The 21,884-nt window shown below is 42.1% G+C and overlaps 1 protein-coding gene across 1 annotated transcript in view; it reads right to left on the minus strand.

The window, feature by feature from the left end:
• HSD17B2 (hydroxysteroid 17-beta dehydrogenase 2) overlaps positions 1-16,146 on the minus strand; it is a 54,164-nt gene extending 38,018 nt beyond the window's left edge. The window contains exon 1 of the mRNA XM_011356638.2: positions 15,741-16,146. Within this exon, the coding sequence (XP_011354940.1) occupies positions 15,741-16,008 (268 nt within the window). The 5' untranslated portion in view covers positions 16,009-16,146. The remainder of the gene's footprint in view (positions 1-15,740) is intronic.
• Between the last annotated feature and the right edge of the window lie 5,738 nt (positions 16,147-21,884).

The raw sequence follows: 21,884 nt of genomic DNA on the forward strand, positions 1-21,884 counted from the left end.
TTGTTGGGGTTTTTCCCTATTCACCATATTGCATCTGAATATAGTCGATCTTTGTAAATCAACAACTACTATATATTTCACCTGGTGGTTATTTAAGGCAACAACAGTTTTGAGACTAATTAATCTGCTATGTACATTACAGAAAAATTAGGGTTTTTTAAATTTATTATAGTGTACACTTTAATGAATTTTCACAGCAAAGCCATGCATGCAACTAGCACCCAGATCAAGACACAGCATTACCAGCTCACCAAAAATCTTCCTTGTGCTTTCTTCCAGTCATCCCTACCCCATAGATGACTACTATCTTGACTTCTAACACCATAAATCAGTTGTGCCTGATTTTTATTTTAAATAGATGAAATCATATATTAGTCCTTTTTGAGGCCGGATTCTTTTGATCACTCTCTTATGTTTTCTTGGGGTTTGATTAGTGTAATTTTTTTTAAAGCTTCCAACCACATATTTCACAAGAAATGTTATAAGCAAAGTAACGCTTGTAAAAACATGTTAAGCAACTGCATAAAAAAGAGCGCACTACTATATAAAAAGTAAATTTACTTAAGATTATCGTAACACAAAGATGGGGAAACCACCCAGAAATGTAACTAAATTTCTTCTTATCCCAAGGTGCCTTGGTTCCTCCTCCTCATCACTATCTACAGTTTTATCTACAAAGAGCTGCCTTAATAATGTCTCTGTGGGTCTTTTTCACAGGAAAGGTGGTTCCTGACTGACAGGATGTCATTCTTGCCAACACATAGCCAAAACCTCATTCGGCTGCTTCTAACGTGTAATGGTTCATGTGTCCTGTCAAATTTGACAAAAATATTGCCCAGAAATCCAAGAGATCTCTGATTTACAGAAGTTTTCTATTTTTCTATTTCATTAACAGTCACTAACCTAGTCCTTTCAACAGGCAAATCCTTAACACGCCTGCCACCACACCCTTTTGATGCCACTACCATGGACATTGTTCAATCAGAGCACTTTTTCCCTTAGAACCTACTTGCCCCAACATTCCTAACCAGCCAGAGATGGCACAAGAGAGGAAACTTATTTGCTGTCCTGCTCACACACAAAACACTGTGTTATTTTCTGGTTGAATCCGGGCTTTTATTGCATTGTTTTCTAGTTAGATTCAGGCTTCTAATTTCTACCCAGTCCTCACAATGTCTCTCCCCCACTAATGAACGCACTCTAGCTTTCATTTTTCTGATGAGTAATGGATGAAGTGCCCTTCATCGGTTTCAGTAATCTCTATAATTTGTTCACACCCAACTAACCCCAACTTCAGGACTTACTTTTTATTCCAGTCAGGCTAATTTCTTCATTACCTCACACACGTCCTGCTTTTTCCATCCTGTTTGTTCCTGCCTATCCTTCTAATAATCATACATTTATTCATTAATTCATTCTTTCAACAGTTAACTATGAAGTACCTACTATGTGCTATGCAGTCTTTTATCATGAAGATACGGCAGTACATAAAACCACCCAAGTCCCTGTCTGGTGGCATTTATGTTGTAGAGAGAGACGAGATACACTCAACAAACAAACAAATATACATGGTGTCAAGTGGTGATGAGAGTTATGAAGCAGAATAGTGATGGGGTGGAAGGCGCCATGTTCTGTATGGAGGTCTGGGAAGGCAACACTGAGCAGGGAGCAGCTGAACAGATATTCCAGGGAGGGCTGCATTAGGCGTAAGAAAGAGCAGGTGTGAAGGCTCTCAGATAGGGACATAATTGTTAGAGGAAGAACAAGGAGGCCATTTTGACTAGAGCAGAGTAAATGAGGAAGAGAGCAATAGGGGGTAAATCAGAGCAGTAGTTCAAGGCCACTTCATGTAGGGCCTTTAAGCCAGTGTGGTTCTCAACTGAGGTAGTTTGTCCTCTTGGAGACATGTAACAAGGTCTAGAGACACTTTTGGTTGTCATGAGTTGGATAATGCTACTGGCATCTAGTGCATAGAGTCCAAAGATGCTGTTTAACATCCTATAATGCACAGGACAGCACCACAACAGGGAGGTATCTGGTCTCACTGTCAACAGTGCCAAAGGTGAGAAATCTTGCTTTAAACCATGGCGAAGACTGTGGCTTTTATTCTAAGCGTGATGTCATTAGAAAGTTTTAAACAAAGGAGTGACATGACCTGACAGATTTAAAAGGATCACTTTAGATACTGTGTAGTAAATTATAATTTGAATAATAAAAGTGATATAAAAAGGCTACCATTTACAGCTGAGACAATGAACTAAATACCTTACCTAAGACGTCCTGGTATTTTTCTTCACTGTTCCTACCATTACCTGATATTTTATTACATATTGGGCAGTCTCCATGTCTAGCTGTGTGTTGGTTCCCCAGCAACAACCTGAGATGAAGCTTCCTCTTCAGGGGCAATAGCACACAAGGTCAAGTTTTCTCTGTGCACCATCTCAGAGTTAATTTAGAATATCTTTAGAAGCCAGCCCCAACCAAGGTGCCTCATTCATTAGTTTCCTCAGCTTCTCTGTCCTGTACTGAGCTGAGTTCTCAGGGTAAAATGGTGACTGAAGTGGACCCAGTTTTTGCTTTCAGGGGGCTTACAGTCTGGTGGGGGAACTCAGAGTCCATGGCTGGCACTTGGACTTTTCCATCTCACTAAATTTATCATTTGTTATGCTGGTATTTGTTGTCTTGGTGTGCAGTCTCTGTTGCCATTTTCAAATGAAAAGTGGTTATGATGTCGATGATCTCTTATCTCTTCTGTAGACTCTGCACAAGTGCTGTAATAACTTTAGCCTGTCTGAAACATGTGCCTCTTCCAAACCTCCCGTGCTCTCAGTGCTTTTTGGTTTGGCTTCTTTTCTGTACTGTCCGGGTCACTAACTCCCTGATCTGAATGGGTGTCATAGGCTCATTCTACTGACTTCTGCACAAGCCACGCAGCCAAAGCCTGAGCTGGAAGGAAAAGAAATTCTTAGAAAGCACTTTCAGTTAATGTGTTACCACTAGATTCAAAACCAGAGGAACACCGAGAACCCGAAGTCATGACCAGGAGCTGTCATTAAGCAAAAAGTTTAGTTAATTGGAAAATAACAATGGAATGAACATTTCTTTGAAGTCTAAGGGACATCTGTTTTTGCTACTGTATGAGGCAGGATTTTCTACAGTAAAGAAATGGCAGATTGGCTGATTGGAAGAAAATTCAATAAAGAGTGTAGGAAGAGTCAAGGGAGAGTGGAGTATCCCTGAGCACGTAAAATTTGAGATCTCCTTTCTTAGGCCTGAAGGGGCAAGGGAAGGGATTTGTTACTGGAATCTGGAGAGAATAAACTATGGTCTTCAGGCAAGGGAGTTAGGCAGTCCACAGTGACCTCCAGGGAGGGTGGCAGGGGGAGTAATCTGATTTCCCGATTCTCCCTTCCTACAATCTCTGACCCATGCCCCCCACTGGCTAAGGTCAGCCTCCAGGAAAGAGAGCAGAGTGGGGAAGATGGATGGAGAAAGGTGGATACAGGGTTGATGTATCTATAGCCAACACATCTGCTCAACATTCATCTCTTCTTCTTCTGGTAATGGGACCCTGCTTAGGTTTGGGGAAATATTATGAGTTGAATTGTGTCTCCCCCAAAAAAAGATATGTTGAAGTCCTAACCCCAGTGCCTTAGAATGTGACCTTATGGGGTTGCTGCAGATGGAATTAGTTAAGATGTGTTCAAACTGAAATAGGGTCCTTCATCCAAATGACTGGTGTCCTTATAAGAAGAGGGAAATTTGAACTCAGACACGTTGGGAAGACAGCCATGTGAAGGTGGAGGCAGAGATTAGAGCTATGCTTCCACAAGCCAAGGATCACCGAGGCCACCAGAAGCTGAAAGAGGAAGGAAGGATTCTCCCCTAGAAGCTTCAGAGGGAGTGAGTTCCAGCTGACAACTTGATTTTGGACTTCTGGCTTCAGAACTATAAAACAACTTAAAATAATTGTTGTATTGTTTTAAGCCACCAGCTTTTGGTGCTTTGTTACAGCAGTGTTAGGACACCAGAGAGGAGCCCATCCCTTTCCTGGCCCTTGTGGTTTGGTTGGACTGCCAAACCTGCCCAGGCTCGAGGAAAAGGACTCTTTTCCCCTGCAATGTGGGTTTTGAGCATGAAAATGCAGAGATGGTCAAGACCTGGAGTCAGATCCCAGCTTTGCTGCTTACTGACCTAGTGAGACTGGGATGGAGGCTAGCCTCCTCTTGAGGGTTTCTGAGCAGGTAAGACAGGTGCCTCCTGAGGAAACTGGTGCTGTGAGCAAACTGGAGCCTATTTGCAACCCCGCTCATGAGAATTCTTTGCTAGAACCATTTTAGAGACATGAAGGTTCCCTTTTCTGGTGAAGCAGAAAGAGGAGAGCATTCCTGCCTGTATTCAATTCCCAGAGGGGACACTTGGACAATATCATCCTCAAATTTATTATTTTCCAAGCTCGGGGAAGAAGGAGAAAACAGAGAGGTAAGAGACCTTGGCCTAGTTGTCCCATTTTCTGCAAGAAGCCAGAATTCCCACCTGAATGTTGGCCCACCACAGAGAGGGGCACCGCCTCCCCAGTCCCATAATCCACTAAGGAGGGACCTGAGATGGGTCATTTTTCCCAGAGACAAGCCCCACAAGAACAATCTTAGCCAACTGGCCATGGCACTATCATTAAAGCACAGATACAACTTGGCCCCTGCTCATACTGCACAGCTGAGCATCTCTAATTTGCTTGGCACCAAATAAGGAACTGAAAGTTCAGTGTTGATTCTTGTCCTTGGTGATGGTGAGCTGCACCAATGCAAGGGCACAAGAAGGAGTATCACAATCACCTGGGAACAGAGCAGGGAGGACTACATAGCTAATCATACACTCAAGGATAGAATCCCTATTTTTCAGATAACTAAATTGATGCTCTGAGATGCTAATTAAGCTGGCCCAGACCACAGAGAGCTAGGAAGCCAGAACTCACTGACGCCAAAGTCCATACTCTTTCTGCTGTGCTAAATCATCTCTCACCCTCTGAGATGACACCGCATGCCCCACAGTCCCAGTTTGCTCATGCATTTATTCATGCACGCATGTGACTGTTCAGTACATGTTCACTGAGTACCTACTGCATGCTAACGGCTGTGTTAGATGCTGGTAATACAGAACTGAGTGAAATAGACCAGGTATTCTATTGGGGGTTGTGGGGAGATACAGATGCTTACCAGATAAATAAATGTATACTTAATTTCAAGGTGAAGAAAGTGCTATGAAAGTAATAAATAAGATAAGGAGATTAAGAATGACAGCTGGAGATTTAAAACCTGGACACCAGGGAACACCTACTCAAGAAGGTAATATTTAAACCAGTAGTGTTTCAACTGGCCGACGATGTTGTCACCACAGGACATTTGGCAATGCCTGTACACTTTTTGGTTGTCACAGCTGGGGAGTGGCGTGCTGTATGTATCTAGTGAGTAGAGGTCATATTTGCTGTTAAACATCCTACGAACAACCCCAATGACAAAGGATTTTCTTTCCTAAATGTTAATGGTGCCAAGATCGAGAACCCCTGATTTAGGCCAAGATAGATATAAAGGTGAAAAAGAAACCTGTCCTGTAAAGGGGTTCTATCCGCCTCCAAGCATTCCAGGTGAAAAGAATGGCATATGCTAAGGCTACCATGCCAAGAAAAAAAAGTTGTAAGTTGAGAACGAGATCTTGCAGGGCAAAAATCTGGGTTTCTATTCTCTACAGTGGAAAGCCTTTGAAGGGTCTTAAACCAAAGAGGAGCGCACTGGCTACCATATAGAGAATGGGTTAGAGTGTCAAGAGCGAAATCCCAGAGGCCAAGAGCAGCCCAGGAAGAAACGACAGTAGCTTTGACTAGAGCAGAGGCAGTAGAGGAGAGCAGTGGTTGTGTCAAGACGCATTCTGTAAGTAGCAGTTGCAACACATGCGGGAGAAGGAGAAACGAAGGGATTAAGGCAACTCAGGATTTTGGTCTCCACAGAGTGCCAGGTAGGAGGAGGTCCCATGTCAAGAGTGCAGATTCAGACATGTAAAGTCTGAGACAGCCAGTGGAACCAGGTGCATAGCGTTCGGAGAGGGGAATTGCTGATGAAAGGCCTTGAGCTGTGGTGCATTCACAATGCACAGCTATGCATTAGCTTCACCTGGGAATGGAGATCTCTAAAGAAACACCAATACCCACGTCACATGGCTTAGGTCAGATAAACCCAAACTCTGGGAGTGGGTGCTCAAGCATCAGTATGTTTTAAAAGCTCCATAGGTGATTCTAATGCATAGCAATAGTTGATTTGTTGACATCCACCAGACTTGAGGTGCTGCCCCAAAGTGGAGACCTCTGTGTTCATGGCAGCCCACAGTGGGCTGAGAAGCCTCACCTTCGTGCATTCCAAAGGAATTCTCTCTAGTTCAGGTCTATTTAAAACTCTGTCTCTGCTTTTTCAGTGGTTGGCTGAATTCTATCTGTCAAAACAATGAACTGCTCATAGTCTTGGGTGCTTTTGTGTTACTTGCAGTTCCAGATCTTTTGTTCTGAAACGCCCTTGTTTAGCGCAATATCAGTCTCCTGGTGAAGCCCCAGGGCTGCTCCATCTCCTCTCTCCCTCTGAGGATAGAATATTTGTGAACTTTCTTTCCAGATGACTCTCAGCACCGCCCTCTGCCTCTGTGTCCTCAAAGCAGAAGAGAATACATTCAGACCTGGTCTATTCTTTAAGATCCAGTTGAATCCCCATTTTCTTTTATTATTATTGGGCACCCACCATGTGACCTGTTTTGTACCTGGCACTTGGGGATACAATGATCAATAAGGGCGATACAGCCCCTGATCTAGGGAGCTCATACTCTGGGACAGGGTATCTCAATCGCAGCACTACTGACATTTGAGATAAGGTAATTCTTTATTTTGGGGGCTCTTCTGTGCACTGTAGGATGTTTAGCAGCACCCTTGGCTTCTACCCACTAGATACCAGTAGCATGTTCTATGCTCCCCACTTAAACAACCAAAAATGTCTTTAGACATGGCTAAAAAGTCCCCTGAGAAGCAAAGTTCCCCTTGGTCAAGAACTACCACTTTAGGAGGAAGAAAACATTAAACAAATACTCATAAAGGTTGATAAAGTTGATGAAAGGGACATAGAAAGAGAGATCTAATATAACTTGGCAGGAACAAAGAAATAACAGCTCTTAATGGAGACTACCTGTTCCAGCTCAGAAAATAGCTGGTATTATTTTCAGTATGATATTCCCTCTGATTACTTTAACGTCTTTAGTCTTCTCCAGTTTCCACCAGTACCATTCACCAATTGTATGCTATGCAGCCAGGCACGATGTTAAGCATTTGGCATTCCTTATTTCATTTTATTCTTATAACTACCCTATAACCAACTATAACTAGCACCACAAACCATTGAAGATTCGCTATGCAAGTAAATTGCCTTTTTAACCAATAGCTTTGCATATTAGTACTGTATACTAACTAGAATAAAAGCTGAGGCACGCATGGCTTCTACTTTTTCTTTAGCCCTTAGACCAGTGGTCTCCAACCTTTTGGGCACCAGGGACAGGTGCTCCTATGAGAATCTAATGCCTGATGATCAAAGGTGGAGCTGAGGCAGTGATGCCAGCGCTGGGAAGTGGCTGCAAATACAAATGAAGCTTCACTGGCTCACCCCCCGCTGCTCATCTCTTGTCATGTGGCCCAGTTCCTAACAGGCCACGAACCAGTACTGGTCTCTGTCCCAGGGATTGGGGACCCCTGCTTTAGAAAACAGCCTTTTACTTCATCAATTACCACGATCCTTTGGTACTGTTAATGTCTTCTGATTTAATTTCACTTTATTAGTTCCAGTCAGGTTTGTATTGCTCATACCAAGATGGAACATGATGTTAAATCTGAGTCAATATCTCTAAGGAATGTCAAGAAACTAAAAATGGTCCAAAGGACACTGAGTAGAACGGTGACAGTTCCGGAAACCAGGCCATGGGAGGAATAGTAAAAGGAACGAGAAGATTTAGTGTGAAGCAGATTTGGCTATCATGTGATACAGTCTTCACATTTTTCAATGGCTATCATGCAAAAAAGTGCTTTAATTAGATTATGAGACTTCTAAGGGCAGAATTAATACACCAATGGATATTCCAGGAGCACATATTTTAGTTCATCGTAGGGAAAATATTTACAACTATTAGCATTGTATAAAAGTAGGATGTTTTCCCTTAATAGGTAGTGAGCTTTCCATTGCTGGGGTTATTCAAACAACCAGGTGAAACAGTTGATCCTGAAAAGGGTATTCAGGCACTGAGAGATGGTTGGTTGAAAGTAAGTTCACCTACGACTTATATAAAGTGGCAGAATGAGATGTTCTTCACCCCTCGCCACTTTTTCCCTCCAACATGATAACTAACCTGTAATAAGTGGAGTGAGCCAGGAGAGACCTCTTGCGTGTACCCCGACCCTGCATTGTTCTCCTAAGAAGGCTAATTGGTTTATCTGTGTGTGAACACACACTTCCTATGGCTTACTCAAGAATCTTTAAGTGGGAAAAAATGTGGATGTCGGGTGGGAGGAGTCTGAGGAAGTGACTCCCTTTATCTCAAATGGCTGGTTGGATGAGGCAGTGAAAGAGAAGAAAGAGTCAAGGATAACTCAGGTTTTTAATTTTGGCTAATTGAGAAGAGGATTCAAAGAGATGACTACGAAATCTCTGATTCGGGCAGATGGGGTGGCTGGTGTTAGTGCCATCAACAGAGTAGGGAGGACTGGACAGATGGCAGGATTTAGGAGAAAGTTAGAGGATGCAGTCTGGGACATGTGGACCCTGGGACATTCAGGAAACAGTAGATATGTGATCCGGAGTCCAGAAAACAAGTCTAGGCAGAGTGTAGAGATTGACCATCACCATGATATAGATGGCAGAAGCCATCCATGGAAATGAGAGCACTACAGGAGAGCATGAGAAATGTAAATAGATCCTAAAGGAAAGCACGGGAAATTTGGGGTTAGAGTGAACGCTGGTACTTAGCAGGGATAGACAGAGGAAGATGAACCTACGAAGAAATCATCAATAAAGGATAAAAAGAACCTGTAGAAAGTGGCTGACAAAAGAAGTGGAAGTAAAAACGGGAAAGTGGAATAGACAAAATTGGGGAAGGATGGGAACAAGAGACGTTAAGGGGGAATCAAAGGATTAGGAAATGGGATAAGTTTGTTTTAGAAAATGCCACGCTTAAAGTCCATCTAAAATCCTGGAAATACGAGTCAGGTCAAAAGAGTGTAAGGTATAGAAAATTACAGATTTGCGATCTTCACATAGAGACCACAGGAGCAGATGGGACTTAAATGATAGTGTGGCAAGATAAGAGGGTAACCACAAAGCCTCAGGGGAAGGGTAGGAAGAAAAACCTAGAGGGTCAAGGGACAGAGCAGTAGGAGAAAAGCATGGAAGGCAAAGGAGGCTGCGTCGGGAAGAAAAACTCCATCAGCAGTGCTGGGTTGGAAGTCAAACTGGTGACTACAAGGGCACCAGTGACCCTTGGGAGAGCAGTTTCAGCAGCCTGCTGGGAGCCATAAGATGTTCCGTTTGTTTCATATCCTGGGTAAGCAGAAGCACACTTAGAACCAAGCCATCACAGAGCCCTGTTCGGAGCAACCCAACAATTAAGTCATGACAGAACAACGGGGCCTCCACAGCTCAGCCATGTCAGTCTGTCCTTTCGACACAGATGACCCCAGCAAAAAAGAACAGGCAGAGATAAGTACTTAAGCAAGTGGGCAAATTGGGACAATCCCATTATGTTCAGCCAATGACCACAAAAAGGGGAAGACATGTCACCAGCTTGGTTCGTTTACTCATGGCTCATTCATTCGTTAACACAATATTGGGTCTAATGAGCTCAGAGACTGAGAAGGGGGACGTGATCATACAAAAGACCTGGTCTCTGCCTTCAAACAGCTTACAATATATATGGAAGGTGGTGGTAGCTTTCATTCCATGAGAACTTCCTCCAACCGAAACACCCCATCTAGAATGCCTAATGAAATCACCATTCAAACTTTTACGAAAATACTGGAGTTAACAAGACCATTTTATGCTTCTCTGTGGAGGGCTAAGGTAAAGCTTAAGCTGAATGATAAAAGAGGATATGTATTCATATAAAAAATTCGGATCAACTGGATTATAGGCTCACTGCGGATTGTATTGATTCATTATATTCTTCAAGGACCTCTTTCCTTGCACCATTAACCATCACTTTGTTGTTGGTGTTTCTCCAGTCCTTTTCTCCAGACTAACCAAGGTCTAGTTCTCTATTTCCACCTGCCAATGACTTTCAATCTGCACTGCCCTTAAACTCAAACCTAAATCATCACCCTTTTCAAACATCCCTATCCTTGTCCACAGTACCTTCATTTTATCTTCTCTCACCTGCGTCCCTCGCATCTATAGTCAATTACCAAGTTCTGTGTCAAGCAGTCTTGTGTATGTAATAGATGTTCAAAATTTACTTGCCAACTGAATGAACGCATTTTATATCCTAGCCACATTTATAGGCTATTAGTAACCATGACTATAATAGTGGTTAAGAGCATGGCCTGGGTTTGATCTGGGTTTAATCCCATCTGTGCTACTTGGTAGCTCAGTGACCTTGGACACATAGTTCCATCATTCACAAGACGTAAGTTATTAGGACTGTGAGAATCAAATATAAAATGCATATAAAGCTCTGAGCATAGAGATATTATTTCTCTTAGTCCTGTAGTCCACTCTCAGTGTTCATCCACTTCAATAATCTAGTATTAAATCCAAAAGAGACCAAATCCCAAGCTGATGCCAATAGTATTCAATTTTAGAACCCTAATTGGACTATTTAATAAGTCCCAGAAGGGGTCACCACCCACCTCGGACCCTTTGTTTAGATCATACAATAAAGACTTCCACATAAAATAGATCCCTCTTTCCCTCCTTGATTCATCCTCTGTTGTACCCAGTTTTGAAATTTCCAATTAAAAATTATCCAGCTCAACAAGTTTTAATGAGTGCTAGCTGTGTGTATAGGAGCTGCTTAACCAATTAGCCTGGAAGACCTTCTTATTTTTCCTCTAGAAAGCTACTTTTTAATTTAAGGAGGCCCCTCCTTTGTCAAGCTTTTCCCAGCCCCCCACACTCTGAGCTCCATGGCACTTTGGGAATCCCCCTGGAGGAGCCTCTGTACCCCATTGCATGGCTATTGTTAGGTATGGCTGTAGCTCTCCCATTGGACTGCGATGCCCTTCAGGTGTAGGCCTTGTTCTCAGTGGTCACCAAATCAGTAGTGAATACTTGAGGTACAAGAAAGACTGGAGGGGCTTAGGGAGGCAAATCAAAGTGACCTTTGCATCTTCTACCAAGTTCAAAGGGTTGGCAGAGAAGTACAACGCCCTTCCCCAGTGAATGTGGGTCTAAGGTCAAGGAAAATGAGAAACTTCGATCCTGTCGCACGACAACATAACAGTTGCGTGGTTTTTTATTTTTTTCCCTCATTGCTTCTGTATAATACATGGCACATACTGAAGACTCAATAAATAGCTGTAGAATGAATAAACGAATGCTTCTATTCGTTTCTTTGTCAACCTTTTGTTCTTCCCTTTTTGTCTGACTTAACCTCACCCCTCATCCTTTTCTCTCATCCTCCCATACGCAAAAATTACATCCTCTCTTTCTCTCCCTCTCTTTCTTCTTCTCTCTCTCCCTGTCTCTCATCCACGAACTTCATGTATAAGAGTGTGTATGTGTGTTATCATTTTCAGTTTACAGAGGAGAAAACAAAAATTCAAAAGCCCGAAACTAGGTCAAAGATCACACAGCTAGGAAGAGGTTGTAACAGATAATATCATACTGCCCCAGATCCCTTAGCCATTTCTGTGTGTTCTAAGCCATAGTGTGCTTCACTCCCAGCAGCCAGCCCCTGCGACTTTGTCCGAAGGTTGCCCCAGGATGCTAGAGCTCATTTTGCCAGTGGCCTAGGAGAGCCAGAGTGCCTGAAGTTTAAGCCTCCCCTCCTCCCCACCACTAAGAGGCATGGGACCAACAGCCCTTAACTAATGATTGACAGGAGTGTGGGCAGAAGGACTACAGCTCCCTGGCTTGCAATGGAGACAGCTCTCATGTATGATCTGTAAATGCCTCCAGATCTGCCTCAGTGATTAAGCCAATATGATCCTCTCAGACTTCCCTTGATGCTGCACCCAGTGTGGCCTCCTCCCTTTCCTTGTCCACCTTTCTTACTCCAGGACCAGTGTTCCATGGAAGGCTTCCTAATAAATCCCTTTCTCACTGTAGGGGTTCAGAACAGCCCTCTTCAAAATGTGTCACTTTGGCAATGTGCATTATTTTGAGCTGAAGGTGATCAAGACCCTGCAGGCTCATGACAAATATTTGCCTCTCCCTTAAAGAATTTAAATTGGGGGACTTAGCAATACATAATAAGAGTTGTCACCAGAAATAACTTTTTATGACCTATATATAGGGCAGGGAAAGCTACTAATTACTGAACATCTGCTCTTCTTATCGTCCTTAAATGACCTTCCTCCCCTCTGAAGCCCCCAAGGTATTTTACCACACCCTTAGCTCAGAATCCCATATATACTTAATTTAATTTTCTGTCCCTAAATCTCTTAATGTATTTGGGGTCTTCAACTCGCTCATGTATGTGGGGTTCCCATATGTACTCATGTAATTAAATTTGGTTATTTTCTCTTGTAAATCTGTCTCATATAGATTTGATTATTAGACCAGCTGAAAGAACATTGAAGGGTAGAGGAAAATTTCTTCCTCTCCCACAAACACAAATCCTCATTTCAAGCCCTGCCTCTGGAGAACCTAGCCTAAGGCAAGGTAAATGCAGCATTCAAACCCAAGCCTGTCAGACTTCAAAGTTTTTTCCACCATGTCCTGCTTGAGATTCTACTGCAGTCATGCAGGCCTGCTCTTCATTAATTTTAGTCATTTCAAAAACCCCGGAAGCTTTGGGTAACTTGAAGACAAATAGGTGTTCAGATGCTCTGTGCTTGCTTATTTCTTCTTACTATAATTATATGTCTCTGAGACAAAAGACCTTTGCATATCTTAGCAAAATCAAATAAATGACTCAAAGAAAATAAGTTACTTTTTTGAACTTGTCCTCGTAATTGTCCTACACCTGGGTCCATAATTAAATAGACACTAAAATGAACTTTACCCTTTAACGTGATCCCTTTTAAAAATATTTTTATTGTGTAAGTAATATGACTCCATTAGATAAATTCTAGGGGAAACGTCTAGGGGGAAAACATTCAAGTGCCCCAATTTAACCCTTCACAAACTATTCCCTTCCAGTGTTTTTTTTTTTTTTTAATTGTATGACATGGTTACATCTTGCTCAAACACCTGGATCTCCCGCATATTTTCCTTTAGAGCAGTTTTGCATGGTGTAACAAGATCCTGTGGTTTTCATTCTTAATGGTTGCCCTTTGTTCCACTCAGAGGATGTACTGCAATTTGTCACTATTTTGATTGCTTTTGATATTTCATTATTTTAAATAAGAGTGTGCTGAACAACTTTGTGAATATGCCATTTTGTTTGACACGAACCCTTGTCCCTTATTTCAGATTATTTCTTTAAGAGAAATTTCCAAATCCTGAATTATTGATAAAGGAATAATATTTATGGCTTTTGACGTACATTGTCACATTTCTCCCAGTGCTCTCCCCACCCCCCCACCTCCGTACACTAAAATGTGTAACAATTTATAATACAAGTCCACCTGACAAAAAGATTAATCCAAGTCATGGTGCCTTATTATTTTTTAATGAGTTTTGATCTAACTAAATAAATTCATTTAAAATTTCTCCATTTAGTACAAAGGCCTTGAAACCTTCTCCAGAATCATACTGAACTTATGGCATTCCTCATTAAAATTACAAAGAACCTGAAAAGTACATTTTAGTCACTTTAAAACTGTATGTAGTTCCTTTCTTAATTCTCAGCTTTCTAATTGCTAAGCATTTCATTGAAGGATTAGTCAGCGGGCTAGAGTTGCCTAATTTAATCAGTCATTTTACATGCCACTAAACATAACTCAGGACATTTCGATGGCTGATGTGGGCTAACTGATGGAGGTATGTATTTTGTAAGCATTTCTGCTTGCCTGCAGCTGCAAAAAAATAGAGGACAAAGAACACTGACAAGATAAACAAGCAATAGAGGATTCTTGTTTTCTCAGTTACCTTGAAGTTTGCCTTAGTGCATTCCAAAGGTTAGTATTCTTATTAGCTTTAGAAGTACTGCTCCTTGAAATTGATTTCCAGAATATTTGAACCTCCAGGAGATCATGTCTTTCTTATTGGTGTCAACCACAGCATTGCTATTTTTTTTAACATGCTTAATTGTCTTGTCTTTTTTCGCACAAGTGGAAAAGTACAAAAAATAAATTCAACCTGGAATTATTCTGAAGACCATGGGTACTTGCTAGTATACAGAGAACAGAAAGATTTAGACTGCTGTTACATTTTTCACCCAGCCTGCCCAAAGAATTCTAGTGAATCAGTAGAAAACCCATTCAGTCTTACAGCTGCATAGTTCCAGGTGATACCAGACATGTATATAGGTAAACATCCCATTGATCAGCTGGGTTTTCTACCTTTGAACTGTTTGTTTTTGTTGGTTTTGTGTGTGTGCGCGCGCGTGTGTGTAAGAGAGAAAGAGCTTATTTTCCACAGCTTTTCTGAACTCCAACAAGTGCCAACTTGCATTTTATTTTAAGAGGGAAGAATTTCATCGTTGAATTAAAGAGGCAAAATAGACTAGTCACTTTATATTCCATTTCTCTGGGAATTGGGAAAACTCATTTGTTTCAATCCATACCCCATGTTTGCCTTCACCCTCAGCAGGTTTGGAGTGATGGAGTGGATGTGGGGTGATGACATGCTGGCAAATGATTCTGCAGCTGATGTCCTTAACTTTGGCAGGATCTTCTAGGTTAGGATAATTCTAGGTAATCCTAATTAAAGCCGTATCTAAGCTCAAACTTCACACAACCAAACAAACCAGTTTTAGAATCCATGGAATTTAATTTGGCCTCACACTTGCAGTGAAAAAAGAAACACGAAAGAAGGAAAAAGGTGGCAGCTTAGGGCACACTGCCAGCTTGATCCAAATAAGAAACATTACCAGTCTCGTTACAGATATGAAGACAAAGGTTCAGATGAGACACATGGTTTTTTACAACAACAAGGCAAACTGAAAAGTTTTCAGCCCTGGTGAGCCCTTTCAATATGCACACACAGCGGAGTACAAAAATAACCTGGCTTTGTCAGCTTCTTTGCACATCTAAGGAATAAGAGCCAAAGTCTAGAACACAACCAAACATTAAACTCAACGAAATTTCGTTTAAGCCTAAAGAAACCTAGAAGACTTTCCTGGATACAATGAAACAAATGAAATACTGCAGGTTTGCTTATTAATATTTATCCCGGGAAATTAACAAAACCATGGTTTAGATGCACTTCATCTTCCCCGTCCCTCTCACGCGCACCTCCTGAAGAAAGCAAACCAAAGGAATGCAGTGAAATCCACTTGGGGATGTGGTTTCATTTACTTCATGCCAAGTGTTTGATTTTTAAGCCACATTTGAAAAAGTCCCACTAAGACAAAGCAAGGACCAGATCCTGCCCTGAGTGAGAGTCGCAGTGCCGTCCGCTTACCTGTGATTAGCACCGCCTTTTGATCCACAGGTAACAGCTCTTGACAAGATAAGTAAATATACATGAGGAAACATGACAGGGAAAAGAGGATCGAGCTCCAGAAGAGAGACAGGCTGAGCAGGCAAAGTCCTCCCAAGAAGCCTACCAGGCAGATCACCTTTCTCCCCACCTGCCCTGGGCTCTTCTTGAGTTTGCAAAGGACTAGTCCTCCCAGCACTGCGGTGACAGCCAGGCAGAGATACACCATCTCAGAGAAGAAAGTGTTCATTCTCAGAGACTCCGCTGCACTTTTTTGTCCTCAGGGCAAGTGGGCAAATGCTGGCTGGAGGCAGCCTGGTGTATGTGAACAGAGAGGCAAGTAGGGGTAGGTGGGGGAGGGGGAGGAAAGCAGCCCCAGCACACTTTGAATGAGCCTGGATTAATCATACACATACAGGCACATATTTCCTAGTGGGTAATTTAAACCAGCGTGCAGTTTGATATGAATACCACAGCTCTTCCTATTTGATTGCTCTCCCCACAACCGCACATGACACACATGCATTCTCGCCCACAACAAACATTCATTAGTTTTTTAATGACCTCTGGAGAGCTAACTAATTGGATAATTATTGACAGAATTGAATCTGAACTGTGAATTCCAAAACCTCTAACTTACAGGAAAACACGCTTTCTCCTTAGGCATCTGTGGTATGTCTGTCTGTCTGGTCTTTTTTCTGACGTGTGTGTGTGTGTCTGTCTGTGTGTCTGTCTGTGTGTCTGTCTGTGTGTTTGTAAATTCAGGCAACAAATGAGGTTTGGAAGATTCTAGAAGGGGAAGGCATCACTGATTTTGTCCATATCTGCAGGACTCCCACCATCTCCCACCTGAGTCAGACTGAAGGGTGGATGGAGAAGGAATAAAGAACTAGAGGAAGAGACTCATGGCAGATGAAAAGTGCTTTGGTTTTGCCAGAGGGGAGATATGCCAGGATGAGATAATAACAATGATAATACAACTAATAATGGCCCACATCTATTTGTACTTATTTGTGCCATTTATAGCTACTCATCCATTCATGCTCTCTATTGAGACCCCATTCTCTGCCAATCTCTAACCTAATTGACACTCATCAGTCAATATGCTCAGTCTCTTTGAGTACAATATCCTTATGATGGTAGCTTCTATTATTATAGTAATTTTATAGGTTGAGAACGCGAGTCACAGAGAGGTTAAAAGACTTGCCCAAGATCACATAACAGTGCAGTCAAGCAGCCTTGTTTCACAGCTTTATGCTCTTAACCACTTTAATGCCTGTCTTAGGCAAAAAAATAAAAGACAATCAGTATGTTATATACTAACGCATACCTTACCTTCATTTAAACCTTAGGAAACATTTCAAGGTAGATATTACAACACTCTCTTTAGAAAGAGGAAAACAGAGGCTGGGAGAGGGTAAGTAGTGGATTTGGACCCACACTCATGACTTACTGGGTCAAAGCCAGCACTCAGAGCTGTGATACCTTATATTATAGCTGTGACCACCAGTGACAGTGCTGACTGCCCCAAGAGGGGACTGAGCCACTGGGACTTATAGTGTGCCCTGTGTGTTGCAGGCACCTGGCAGGGAGGGATGCAGGACTGACAAGGAAAGTTCTCACTTTGAGGTCAGATTATTTATATTCAAATCCAATCTTGGCTCTGCCATTTACTAACTAGGTCATCTTGGGTGAGTGACTTCACCTCCCTAGACAGACACCCATCCCCTCAGCTGTCAAATAATAAAAATACCAAGGTAAAGCACTTAACACATCCGGCCTGGAACACCAGAAGGAGCTTCATAAATGCCAGCAATTTGTATTTTTTTAATCAGGGCAGTTTGGAGAGAGGAAAAACAAAATTTCCTCCTACCTTTCTAAGGTGTTCTGGCTGGACTAGTCAAATTAACATGAGACAAATTAACAGGAGAAAATAACCAAATTTATTATGTATATATATGTGGGGGTTCTATAAAAACATGAGACTTCAGGACAGATCAGGTAGCTAAGGCTTAAACGTCATCTTGAGCTAAGGAGAAAAGGGGGATTGTGGTTTGAAACTTCAAAAGGGAGGAAAGAAAATCACGTGGAGATGGAAAAGCAAATGTTAGGTAAATAAATGTTTGCTGGACCATCTTTAACAAAGGCACACCGAAAGGACTTTGGGTTTCTCCTTGTCTGTCACACACTAGTTCATATTTAACTATAGTTACCTATGATAAGGGTGCCCTTCCTTGAGCAAGTCCTCTATCTAAATTTTTTTAAGTGCTTAAGACAAAGGTCAAGGGTTTTTCCTGAGTTATTTGTTTCTCAAAAATGACAAATTTAAAATAATCAATATCTCAGAAAGCATATTTTGGCATGGCAAACTTTGCTTCCCCTCACAGGAAGAACAAGAAGAGTACAATTAAGTGCCCAATGGAATGTCGACTTGTCCTAAGACATGGCTGAAGTTAGCATGAGTTGAGGGGCAGGGAGGAGGAGCGGGGAGGACTCCAATTACAGACAACCTGGGGGAGGCAGGGCTGTGGAGGGGATGTACCCACCATGTAAGAAGTTTAATAGCACTTTGGACAGGGAGTCGGGGAAGCTGGCTCTGGCTTCAGGTGAGTCTTTGGTGAGTCACTGTCCCTGGCCAGCTCAGCTGTAAGGGAGCCTACCTGGGTTCAGGGCTATCTCTAGACCCAAGGAAGACCAGGTGTGAACCATCTTGTTCTGTGAGACTGCAAGGAGTGATGACAAAGTCATTTAGGAGTTCTCTCACGGGGCCATGGCACCTCTTGTCTGCCCTCCCAGCCCCATGGACATCTGAGGTGAGGAGACTTTGCCAGCTCCAGGCCGGGAAGCTTAGAGGGAAGAATCTGAAATTCCCTTTGGCTAGCCCTGAGATCTCCCTCCCTCCACACACCCTGTTTACTCATATTAGCTGTGGGCACACCCATCCTAGACGCAGGTACCTCTCACAGGCTTCTTGGCCTCACCAGCCAGGAAGATTCAGACAAACCAGCCCTGGTGTCAGATCGCTTTCCAGGTGATGCTACAGGGTGGTTATGGCTCTTTTCTGGGGGCCTCGATACTTTGTCAGTGACACCTACACTGGGGCTGGGGCCAAACATCTACGTGGGTTTCCTGATGGTCCCATGCACTGGAGATGAAGCAAATCTCCTGGTGGCACCCATGTGGCTTCTCAGCTGCTCAGTTCTGGGGCTCCAAAGGAGTGGGTGACAGCTGTCATGAAGTGGAAGTCCAGGTGAGGATGGTTCTTGCCCTCTGATGTTGAAGGAGATGCACAGTTAAGAATGTGGGCTTTAAAGCCTCACGGAACTGAGTTCGAATCCTGACTTTGCCATTTTACTAGCTGTGAGGCATTGGGCAAGTTACCTGCCCTTCCTGAGAGTCAGTTTCCGCCTCTCCGTAAAGGAAACCCAGCTCCCTAGTGTTGTCTTTAAAGGTGAACCACATAATTCTTGCATTGTTTCTGGCACTGACAGGACAATAGCCACTTTTCTCATTGTTGGGAGCACTCACTGCCTTAAGAGGACTAAGGTCTTTATATCCTGGGCAGAGGTAGAGATTCTTGCCAGCTTCCTTCTCACTCATTTATTTCTTCATTCCATTCATCACACACTTCTTCCCCTTATCATTTTTCAGATTCTGCTTAAATATCACCTCCTCACCACCCAATCCAAATAACTTTCATCACCACACCCTATTTCCTTTGCTGCACTTAGCTCAATTCATAATTCTGTACTTTGTTCATTTTTAGAATTTTTCTATCTCCCCTACTAGACCACAAACTTCAGTGGTCCCTATCTGTTTTATGGTTGTATTTTTATTCACTATTCACCAAAACGCCTAGCCTAGTGCCTGGCACATAGCATGCATTGAATTAATATTTGTTAAATGAATATGAGAAGGAGAAGGTCTGTACTGAGAACCTTCTAGGAGGCAGGTTCTTACCGGCAAATGGGAATTCAGCAGTGAATAATATGGATCCAGTTCCTGACCTTGGGGAGCTCTCAGGATTAACTGCCACAAGAGCAGTGGAAAGGAAGGTTTTTTTTTGTTGTTGTTGTTTTTTTACCAATTAGAAACAGATGGAGTTGAAGAGTTCCCAGGTGAGAATTAGCCCAACCCCTTCTGAGCCCATATGTTTGCATTCCTTTGATGAGGACTTCAGAGTCCTAGGCCATTTAAGAGCTGCTCTGCCTCTGAATGAAGACTCTGTCCATCTGACTGAACTCAATTGTGTCTCCTTTTTGTTACCATCATTTTGTTCTAGAGCTATCCCTAAGGCCATCCATGCTTGGCCAGTGTCCCATTTCTGGCAAGCTTGTTCTTAGATTCCAAAGAGAAAGGAGCCAATTGAATTGACTCATTCTTGCTAATGATGCCTGTGGGTCAATGTGCTGCTTCTTTCCATTTCGAAGGCACCTTCTGAAGACAAGATATATTACCCAAAAGAGAGGATTTCTCAACCTTGAGAATATGCGCTTTCTTAGAGTCAGTGGCTCTTGAGTTTAGAAAGAATTTGAAGAAGAAATTTCTCAGGAAAAATGGGGATTCTCTCTGTAACACCCCACCAAAGGGTCATCTTGTCTACAGCCAGTACGCCTGACTTCCAGTTTAGGACAGCTTAGAGTATTAGAAAGCTCTCATTAGAAAAAGCATTGTGGCATTTGCCCTTTCCTTCCCACTTGGAGTCACACAGACCACATCCAGTCCCCATTTCTTTCAGCTATCTGAAGACTGCCATCATGTCTTACCTTCTCCAAGATGATGGTCCTAGGTTCTCTAGACTACCCATATATACAGCAGAATATGGTTTACCTGGTGCTAAGTGCTTGTAAGTCACATTTTTAATTAAGAGTTCGAACATTTAAAAAATCATATTGTTGCAATAATTGAAGGATATGTTGTTATGGTGAGCGTAGCACGGTTGTGGCATAATTCACCAAGTAGAGAATAACCATATAGTGATGTCAGGGTGACCCGAACTTCAAGATATGGACAGGGTGATACAAGTAATAACAGACCGTCTCACGGACAGTAGGATGGTCTTCCTGCCAACGCAAGTTTTGTTGTGGTTTTCAAGGTTTTAAGTGATGACTAACGTTTTAAATGTTGAATTGTAATTGTGCAAATATTATATATGTCATTCTTATTTCATACAGTGTGGGATGAGGGGAGCCAGGAGAAAACCAGAAGTTAGGGTTGGATCAAGTCATTTTTCTGTCTTTGAGACATTGTGCGGGTAATGACGTTTAAACTCCACAATTATCAGATGGAGTCAGATTCCAAATAGGTCAGATCTCACTTATTGTACATAGAGTTTCAAAGATCTTTAGGGTGGACAAAAAAAGGAGTTCTATGAAAAGTAACCTCATAGGGTGATCTGATCATAAATTCCTAACTGAGCAGGTCATGGTGAATAGTCATGCCCAGGCATATAACATTTTAGTGAAAGGTTTATCTTTGTCTTAAGCAAGCCCCATCCATTGTTTCTGTGCATCTAGGTTAAGATACTTTTGAAATAAGCCTAACCACCCTCAAGAGAACACATAATCTTGTTAACTATCCCGTAATCCAGTCCATGTCTTGCTTTCCCCTACCTTCATCTAATCTTATCTTCCCTCCTTAATTCCTAAAAGAAACTACAAACTATCCTTCTCAGGAGCATTCAAAATCTTGCTTCCCAGCAATTGTCATCAGTTTGAGCTCAAATAAACTTATAAAGATTCTCTATAGGTTTGGATGTTTTTATGTCGACATTGGCAGCCTGGCCTTTCTTAGAATGAGATCCAATTATTTATATCTCGCCTGGAAGGTTGGACCCAGAATGGGGCACAATTGTTCAGTACAGTATTAAATATATATATATATTTATATAATTTACTATAATATATAATTTATAATATAATTTATTATATCATTTTAATATAATTTATAATATAATATATGTATATTTATATATATTTCATCCCCTTCTATTCTCAGCACTGACCACAGCAAGGAGCAACAACCACACCAAAGAGGAAAAAGTCATACACAACACACACACACGCTCATGCACACACACACCTTTCTTTAAATTTAATAATTATGTTTAAGCACAGATTACAAGGT

Source organism: Pteropus vampyrus, unplaced genomic scaffold, assembly GCF_000151845.1.
Source record: "Pteropus vampyrus isolate Shadow unplaced genomic scaffold, Pvam_2.0 Scaffold29, whole genome shotgun sequence".
Lineage (NCBI taxonomy): Eukaryota > Metazoa > Chordata > Mammalia > Chiroptera > Pteropodidae > Pteropus > Pteropus vampyrus.